General features: G+C 40.9%; 1 protein-coding gene across 1 annotated transcript; it reads left to right on the top strand.

The window, feature by feature from the left end:
• Positions 1-306: 306 nt before the first annotated feature.
• KRT40 (keratin 40) lies at positions 307-6134 on the top strand. The gene is made up of 7 exons (XM_007942091.1): positions 307-750; positions 1668-1750; positions 2287-2443; positions 3465-3626; positions 3711-3836; positions 5100-5320; positions 6035-6134. The coding sequence occupies exons 1-7, from the start codon at positions 307-309 to the stop codon at positions 6132-6134; spliced, it is 1293 nt and encodes a 430-aa protein (XP_007940282.1).
• Positions 6135-9966: the final 3832 nt, after the last annotated feature.

Below are 9966 nucleotides of genomic sequence, written 5' to 3'. Positions count from 1 at the left end.
CCATATTCTGTCGAAAGGAGACTGCCTCCTGTGAAGATTTTCTGAAACCAGTATTGTATGGAAATGGTGTAAGTCCTAATTTAGTAACCTGAAGTTATCCCTCTTTTATGAGGCATAAAACTCCTCCTTGATAAATAAACACGACTAATGAAATGTTCTTAGGAAAACTGGCATCAACAATGATAAAACATCCAGAGGAGTCTGTAAATACCCATTTGAGGGGCTATATAAACGGGAAGGAAGAAGACTTTTGGAGTCGGGTAACTTGAGTTCTGCACCTGGTCTCAGTTCTTCACTTCTAATAGGATGGCCTCTGACTGTTCTCCCACACACTGCTCTTCTGAGTCTGGTGCCAGGGCTTCTGATTGTCCATCTGTTTCAACTTGTCCTGTGGAAACAACCTGTCTCCCTGCCTGTGCTACCTCCAGATGCCAGACCCCCAGCTTTCTGTCCAGGTCTTACTTGTCAACTGGTTGCCTCACACCATGCTACTTTGCTGGGAGTTGTAATGTTCCATGCTTGGTAGGGAGTGGTCCTTGGTGTGAAGATGGGGTGTTCAACAGTAATGAGAAGGAGACAATGCAATTCCTGAATGACAGACTTGCCAACTACCTGGAAAAGGTGCGAGCCCTGGAAGAGGAGAATGCAGAGCTGGAAAGCAGGATAAGAGAACAATGTGAGCAGGGAATCCCACTGGTGTGTCCCGATTATCAGTGTTACTTCGACACCATTGAAGATCTCCAACAAAAGGTCTGGCGTCTCATTGCCCTAATCCCTCTGTTTCCCCCATCTGTCGCTTGCTTTGTTTTTATACCTGAAGAGGATGTTTTAGGCAAGAAAAGAAACGAAGGGAGAAGGGAATTCCAAGAGCTAATGGGATGTAGGAGCTCTGGTGGCCTAGTGCCTAAGGCATTTGTCTGCTAACCACAAAGCTGGCGGTTCAAACCCACCAGCCACTCCATGGAAGGAAGACTGGGCAACCTACTTTCATGAAGATTTAGTGCCTCAGAAACCCAAAAGGGGGTCACTATGAGTCAGAATCGACTCAATGGCAGTGAGTTTAAGTTTTTGGTAATGGGATGTAGTGGAAAGAGCTCTGGATTATTAGTCAGGAAACATCACTACTAGCCCCAGTGCTGCCACTAATTAGTTCAGTGACAATAATAAAGTCACTTATCTACAGGCTGTGCCTTTATCATTTATAAAATCAAGGAAAATTGTATTATATCTAAATTTGCTTCTCATGTAACACTGTGCATTTGTATTATTTTTAACACAGAAAATGAAATGTTAACTTTTTAATCATATAATTTCACCTAGTAACCATTTTCTTCTTCTACCGCAGAATTTTTATCATTATGGATGGGGTTCTATATAGCCATGCTACAAACTACTTACAGAGAAAAATGTAACTGTGTCCAATTCCCAAGCAATATTGCAAAACGTCTTGTAGTCATAAAAAATAAGCCATTTTATTTCTCTATTTTGTTGCCAAGCCATCACTTTTTTCTTCATGAGGGACATCATTAATCAGAAAAGCAGGATGAAAGCTATTTTATATTTTCCTACAAATATTTTAAAGGATAAATAGTTATATAGCTACTAAGTGAATAGATTCCTAGGACTCTTTCAAAGAATCATTTGTTACATGATAACTTACTTCCTAGATCTTGTGCACAAAGGCAGAGAATTCCAGACTGGCGATACAGCTTGACAACTGCAAACTGGCTGCTGATGACTTTAGGTCAAAGTAAGTTTAATTTGAATTTGAAAATATTTTATAATTCCCCTTTTCTCTTCTGTCTGTCTGTCTCTCTCTCTCTCTCCCACTTTTTCTCATGCACACTCACGCTTGGTACAAATAGTCCCTATGTAATATTTTTAAGCTAAAAATGCTCACGAAACTCAATTATATACTTATCTGGGATGTAAAAGAAATTAGAGTATGTGGCTCCCTTGAAGGAGCTCTGGTGGTGCAGTGGTTAAAGCACTTGGCTGTTAACCAAAAAGTCAGCAGTTTGACCCTACCAGACACTCTGCAAGAGAAAGATGAGGCAGTCTGCTTTTGTAAACATTACAGCCTTGGAAACTCTATGGGGCAGTTCTACCCTGTCCTATAGGGTCACTATGAGTTGTAATCAACTCAAAAGCAGTGGGTTGGTTTTTTGTTTTGTTTTGTTTTGTTTTGGCTCTCTTGACTCCAGGTGTCATTCATCAGTGTACCCCGATGACTTTGCACAGCGCCTAGCAGAGTAAGCACTGCATATATCTCTTTTGCTGTGACAGGTACGAGAGTGAACTGTCTCTCCAGCAGCTGGTGGAGGCTGACATCAGTGGTCTGCATAGGATCCTGGAAGAGCTGACCCTGTGCAAGTCTGACTCAGAGGCCCACGTGGAGTCTCTGAAGGATGATCTCCTTTGCCTTAAGAAAAGCCATGAGGAGGTGAGGAAAGTGGGAAAGTCTGAAGGACTCTAAGAGTGACAGAGTTAAAGTGATAGACATCATGTACAAGTATATAAATTGAACCTAGGTTGATGTTGCTTAAGCTAGAACAAAATTACCCCAGGCACTCTTACTATTAGACCTGATCATTTCAGTGCATCTCTGAATACAGATATGAAATAACTTGGGCCAGCACCATGGGAAGGAACCAAGCTTCACTTGCCATTGCTTTAGTGCAGGAGGGGAGTGACTGCACAAAGCGTTCTCCTTGAAGACTTTATGCCACCCATAACTTCAATCCAAAGGATACAAAAATCAGATGATAAAAACTAACTACAAAGTCCATTTCAGAAAGGAGATACTCATGTAGTATCTCTACATTATTCTAAATGTTCTATACTTAAAATTATAAAACATGAAGTATATGATTATCCCATATTGATGAGGTTGGGAAATGGAAAGTTGAATGATGTAACAAAGGACATTTTCTCTGTGAACATATGTCAATGATAATAATAGCAAACATTTATTGAGAACTCACTATGTGCCAGGAGTTGTTTAAGTTATATGGATATGTATATTAATTCTCATACAGCTCTGGAAAAGGGACTATTATGATATCTATTTCTCAGTTGAAAAAAGCGAGGCACTTATAAGTGGTGACAAGAGAGTCAAATCCAGAACACCTGAATCTGAACTCCACACTGTTAGTCACTTGTCAAAAAAAGGAGAAACAAAATGCCACTGGGGTAGAATGCAAGGAGCTCTGGTGGCACAGTGCCTAAGGCATTTGATTGCTAACCAGAAGGTTGGCGGTTCAAACCCACCAGCCACTCCATAGAAAGAAGATGGGGCAATCTACTTCCGTAAAGATTTACCACCTCAGAAACCCAGTGGGGGTCACAATGAGTTGGAATCAACTCAATGGCAGTGAGTTTGGGTTTGGGGGTTAGAATCCTGTCAAATTGATTTCCCCACCACCACCATTTTGTGACATTCCTCATCCCAATTCCACTTTCAGGAGGTCAACTTGCTTCGTGGACAGCTTGGTGACCAACTCAATGTGGAGCTAGAAACTGCCCCCACGGTTGACCTCAACAGGGTCTTGGATGAGATGCGCTGTCAGTATGAAACAGTGCTTGCCAACAACCGCAGAGACGTGGAAGAATGGTTTGCTACTCAGGTCAGCCAGCACCTGCAGCCAATCTAATAGCAGGCCACCAGACTTGTGTCTTGCTTGCCTTCTCTAACCGAGCCTGTGTTTCAGACAGAAGAGCTCAAGCAGCAGCAGCTGTCCAGTGCGGAGCAGTCACAGGGCTGCCAGACAGAGATCTCAGAACTGAAACGCACGGCCAACACTCTGGAGATTGAGCTCCAAGCCCAACAAAACTTGGTGTGTAAGGGAAAGACAGCTGTTGTCTCACTGATAATGCAGACCCTGAGACACTCTCTCTACTTCCACAACCCAAAGGAGAGACTCACAGTTCGTGTGTCAAAGGGCCAAATTTCCAATTTGCAGGAATTATATTTCCTTGCCCCTCCTGCTATTTACCTAGTGAAAAGCAGGAATGACAGGTCAATAGTATGTATTGTCACAAAGCAAGTTGACCTCCTGGAAAGTGGAAATGGGATGAGGAATGTCATAAAATGGTGGTGGGGGGATCAATTTGACAGGATTCTACCCCCCGAGCTAAAACTCACTGCCCTGACTTTTTCTCCTGGACTTGAGCACAATCCCACAGCACCTTCCAGAGAAAGGGGGAGAGAGAGAGGCCAGGAGCAGAGAGACAGGGACCTCTCAGCCAAAGGTGATAAGCATGAGTTGTAGTTCTCTTTCAATTCAGGCATATTTTCCAGGCTCACCACCATATCTAAAACAAAGCATAGTTTTCAGATTTTTATTCCTACAACTATGCTAAAGTTTTTTCCAGGGTCAATTCACACCTCCACCTGATCCTACCTTATACCCCAATCAAGCAACTACAACACTATGCATTCAAGAAGTTATAATGACCCCTATGTGTGCCATGTTATGCTATGGAGAATAACTAGATGAATAACAGATGTGCATTCATTCTGTGAGAGCTACTATGCTAATTTAATCCTCACAATAATGTTATGGGGTAAATGCCTTTACTAACTCCATTTCACAGATAAGGAAAACTGAGGCTTAACTGGTAAGGGGTCATGCAACTTTACAAGGCAAAAGTGGGAGCTGAATCTAAGTGGTTCAACCCTAGAGCCTCCCTCTTCTGTTCACCACACTCTACTGCCTCTCCCTGCCAGGATCCATACTCAACATTTCCTCTCAAATGCTAATGATCCTTCTTAAGCTACAGAACTATAAGTTGTAGGTTGTGATGGTTGTAGTGTTGTGGTAATAGCTAACACTTACATGGCCCTCAGGGTTTTTCCAGGCACTGTTCTAAGTGCTGTATACATATTAATTCATTTAATCCTCACAACCATCCTATGAGATAGGACCTTTGCATTCCCCGATTTGTATTTGATAAAAATGAAGCTTAGAGAAGCTGAGTAATTTTCCCAAGATCGCACAGCTGGGAAAGAGTTGAGCCAGGATTTGAACACAGGCAATCTAGTCCAAGTGGCTGTGCTACATAGTTCTAGAATTTTTTTTTTTTTTTAACTCCTGCAGACAGACTCTCTGGAATGCACTGTGGCAGAGACCGAGGCCCAGTACAGCTCCCAGCTGGCCCAGATGCAGTGCCTGATTGACAATGTGGAGACCCAGCTGGCCGACATCCGCTGTGACCTAGAGCGGCAGAAGCAGGAGTATGAGGTGCTGCTGGACACCAAAGCCAGGCTGGAGTGTGAGATCAACACATACCAGGGCCTCCTGGAGAGTGAGGACAGCAGGCAAGTACCCACAGTCATAAAATCCCTCACAGCCACAAAGAAGTGGAAAGTGAAGCTCTAATGTCAGACAGGGAGCTCTGGTAGAGTAGTGCCTAAGGCACTTGACTACTAACCAGAAGGCTGGCGGTTCAAACCCACCAGCCACTCCTCAGAAGGTTTGGCAACCTACTTCCGTAATGATACCGCCTCGGAAACTCAAGGAGGGGTTGCTATGAGTTGTGGCCGACTCGAGGGCACATACAACAACAACAATGTCAGACAACCCCATTGCCCCAAGGTTTTGGCCAAGGTCAAACCTCACTACTGTGTTAAGGGATCTTCTGGAAAGATCCCTTCTTAGAAGAGAGCTTCTGAAAAGCAGTATAACCAAAATGTTCTGGAATATTCTGAAGTTCAAAAGCAGAATACTTGTCACATATAACATTTCATGCTGGGAGTCTCCTTTTGTTCCCATTTTCCACTAAAGGGAAATCAGGAACACTACTAATAAGGCATTTGCAAAATGAAGAAAATATGTATTATTCAAAGTCATTGTTGGAGTAAGCATCAAGTGACAGTTCTGGGGCCAGGGATGAAATAGGCTTAAATCGAATGTTATTCTACAGTTTTCTTCAGAACATAATTTGTAAGGCAACTTTTGGTATTATTTTCCTTAGCTGACATTTTATCAAGCATTTCCTTCTCAAGCTTAAGTTTAAAATTGTTTTTCCCCAGAATTTCTCATAACCCATGTTCTACAACGTGCATGTCAAGCAACGCCTGTGAGCCGTGCTCGGCTTATATCATTTGCACAGTTGAAAACTGCTGTGTTTGAATGCAAACACCAAGCATGGCTGATGGAAGAACTGAAGCCGGTCCACTGCAGTTTCCTAGAAAGGAAATGGGGCTTAACCAGGGACTTTCAAACCTGAAATGCATGCCAGGAAGGCTTTCATATCCTAAAGTTGTCCTCTAAGCATCCTGGGTATATTTCTGCTTTATCATTTCCTCTCCTGCCTGCTTATTTATGGTATTCTAGGAATTCATATAAGGGTTTCTTGCTCACCTCCAAATAAAATGTATCTCATTCTTTTGTGATGGTAAATACAGCTTTGTAGTTTATTACTGTTGCTATAGTAGTCTAAGTCTTACAAATAGCCATTTGATCTCAGGAGAATCATCTAGATCTATGCCCATAGTGTGATTTGGTATGAACCCAGGCTGAGAGTCGTTTAACTCCTCAAATACAACTAGATTAATCCATGCAAAATATCATAAATAAGGGAAGCCGGTTGTATGACTTTTTCTGAGAGGAAATTTAGAAATAAATGCAATAAATTTTATTTTATACTTAATTATAAAAGCTATGTTTAATTATACAAGATTCTCTCTCTCTTTTCTTAATACTCATAATTCCAAACATCTACAGTCAATATTTTGGGGAAATTCCTTTCTGTTTCTTGTTCAAAATAGGTTTTTCTATATAGCTGTACTTATACTTATGAGCTCTGGTAGCATAGTGCCTAAGGCACTTGACTGCTAACCAGACGGCTGGCAGTTCAAACCCACCAGCCACTCCTCAGAAGGAAGATGGGGCAATCTATTTCTGTAGTGACCCTGCCTCGGAAACCCAAGGAGGGGTCGCTATGAATCAGGTCCAACTGGACAGCACATAACAACAACAACAACATAGTTGTATAACATACTTACATATAGTCATATAACATATTTTTTTCATTTATGTCATCTAAGCATTTCTTAATAAAAACATAACATTGTCTTTTTTTTTTTTTTTTTGGTGAGTTGGTTGAAAATTTACAGAGCAATTTCACTTTCCATGCAGCAGTTCACATACACTTTGTCATAACATTGACCACAATTCACTGCAATACAACAGCTCCCCTCCCACTTCCTCCCAACTGTCACCTCTTCCCTATGTCCATCCCTCCATGCACTCCTGCCCCCTGAGCTGTCTCCCTGTGCATAAACAGCCCTTCTTTCTCCCATGATTGTTCTCTCCAAGGAGTGTATCTACCTCAGGTACATGTTCAACTCATATGCCTGTCTTTTGTTTGGCTGGAAGCCACAGGTGTGGGTTCAGTTCTAGACCTGAAGGGCAGCTAGGGGCCATAGTCTCAGTGGTTCCACCAGGCTCTATCAGACCAGCAAACCATTTTTTTTTCCAAATGATTTTGAGTTTTGTTCCACATTGTTCTCCCTCTCTATCCAGGATCTCCTACATAGATCCGCCTCCAAGTGGTTGACAGTGGTAGCCAGGAACCATTTAGTTCTTCTGGTCTCATAGTTATATAGGCTGAGGATCACATGGTGTACCAGTTGCTAGGACTAATTCTTTCCATGATTTTTGGTATTCTTCATTCTTCTTTGCTCTGGACAAGCAGAGACCCATCGTTGCATCTAGATGGCTGCTTGCAAGCTTTTAGGATCCCAGTTGCTACTCACCAAAGTAGGAGGTGGAACAATGAAAAACATAACATTGTCTTATGACCATTATTTTAGTGACTGTATAATAAACTATCACGTATAATGATTTTTCATTAGACAATTAGGTTATAAGTATAATTATTTACATATTTAAAAAGCAATGTAGAAAACACAAGATAGGCTCATAAAATAAGGAATATCACCCATGAGTACTGCAGACCTTTAAAAATATGAGACCAGAAAGTCAACAATTACTCGAAAGCAAAGATGAGAAGGTAAAGGGGCAGAGAAATTAGTTCACTGGAAAAGGAGCGACCAAAACGGAAATAATGAGACAACTGATACATTGTAAAAAATGTCACCAATATCACAGAAAAATGTGCACAGAAATTGCTAAACAGAAACCTCATTTGCTGTGTAAAATTTTTACTGAGAACACATTATTATGTAAAGAAAATAAACAAAGGCAATGTAGTGAATGCCCACCTCCAGAAAGATGGGTAAGCATGCATTTTCTATTCTTCCCACTGAGTATAGCTAAAAACCCTGGACATTAGATAGAGAACAAATACAAGTCAACCCTGAAAAGTAAAGAGAAGTCAGGCTAACTAGACCTCAAGACCCAAGGAACAACAGGGTGGTGGGTTAGTTGGGTTTCCTTTTTGGCTCGTGTATCTCAGTGTGGCTGCTGAAGAAGTCAGCAACCCAACAACATGAACAGTTGCAGACCAAAAACAAAACAAACCTACCAATTCTACTCAAACTCTTCCAAAACATAAAAAAAGAAAAAGAGGAAAGATGTCCTAACACATTCTATGAGGCCTACATTACCCTGATACCAAAGCCAAACCAAGACACCACAAGAAAATAAAACTACAGACCAATATCCCTCATTAATATGGATGCAAAAGTCCTAAACAAAATACTGGAAAATTGAATCACCATAACAAAGTATGGTATCTCGGGAATACAAGGGGCTTTCACATGAGAAAATCAATCGGTTATCTACTTCTGAAAATCCTATGGATCACAATGAAAACCCTATAGGTCACAACAGTTCAATCTACAACCCATCAGAAGGATGGCACAGGACCAAGCAGCATTTCATTCCATTGTGCATGAGGTCTCCATGAGTAGGGGCTGACTCCGTGGCAGCTAACAATAGTGAACCATATTAATAGAACAAAGAGGAGAAAACACATGATCAACTCAACAGATGCAGAAAAGATCTGAAAAATTCAACACTCTTTCATGATTAAAAACAATACTGAAGACAGCAAGAGTTGGAAGACTCACATTTCTTGGTATCAAAACTTACTACCAAACTACAGTAATCAAAACAGTCTAATAATGGCATAAGGACAGATCAGCGGAATAGACTGAGAATCCAGAAATAAACATAAACATCTATGGCCAATATATTTTCACCAAGAGTGCCAAAACTTCCTATACACAAGTCAACAACTAGTTGTAATGTGGAAATTGAAAAAATACATATTATACACAAAAACTACAAAGTTCCTGGGAATATACGTAAAATTAAGAGGTACAAGACCTTACTGAAAGACATAAAGGAGAGCTAACTAAATGGAGAACTCTGCTTCTCAGGTTATGGTATGAAGACCCAGTATGGAAAGCGTAGATCAATTATTCCCCATAGAATCTATAAATTTCAACTTTATTTTTTGATTACAATCAAAATCCCAATTAAGTTTTCCTTGAAATTGGGAAGCAATTGCTACAATTCATATGGAGAACAAATGGTCCGGAGGAATCAAATCTATTTTGAAAAGTATAAAGGTCAGAAAGAAATACTGAGTTGTGATGAGCATGGATTCTAAGTTTTGAATAGTGACTTTCCCAGTGACTAGCTGTGTACCATGGGCAAGTTACTCAATCCCTTTGTGCCTCTGTTTCCTCTTTAGTGAATGGGAATAATTATTAGTATCTCTTCATGGAGTTTTTGTCTGAGGAGAGAAGAAACACAGTGTCAATGTCAAACTAAAGGGATGGAAAGGAAGAAGGAAGCTAAAAGAATGGTGTGATGTAGGAAGTTGGTGAGACAAATGGTTCAAGATTTAAATCTGCAGACCCAGGCCTTGGCACCCAACCAGGTGAGGAATAGATTTTTAAGGGAACCCACAGCAATCATATGGGCTTCTTCCACACATGATAAATGGGGCCAAAGTCATTTTTAACAGTAGACAGTGTGTGTGTATATA

This window comes from Orycteropus afer, unplaced genomic scaffold, assembly GCF_000298275.1.
Source record: "Orycteropus afer afer isolate SDZICR_OR568_19922 unplaced genomic scaffold, OryAfe1.0 scaffold00085, whole genome shotgun sequence".
NCBI lineage: Eukaryota > Metazoa > Chordata > Mammalia > Tubulidentata > Orycteropodidae > Orycteropus > Orycteropus afer.
The sequence above is the reverse complement of the archived record's forward strand: the minus strand, read 5'-3'. Positions and strand labels throughout refer to the sequence as shown.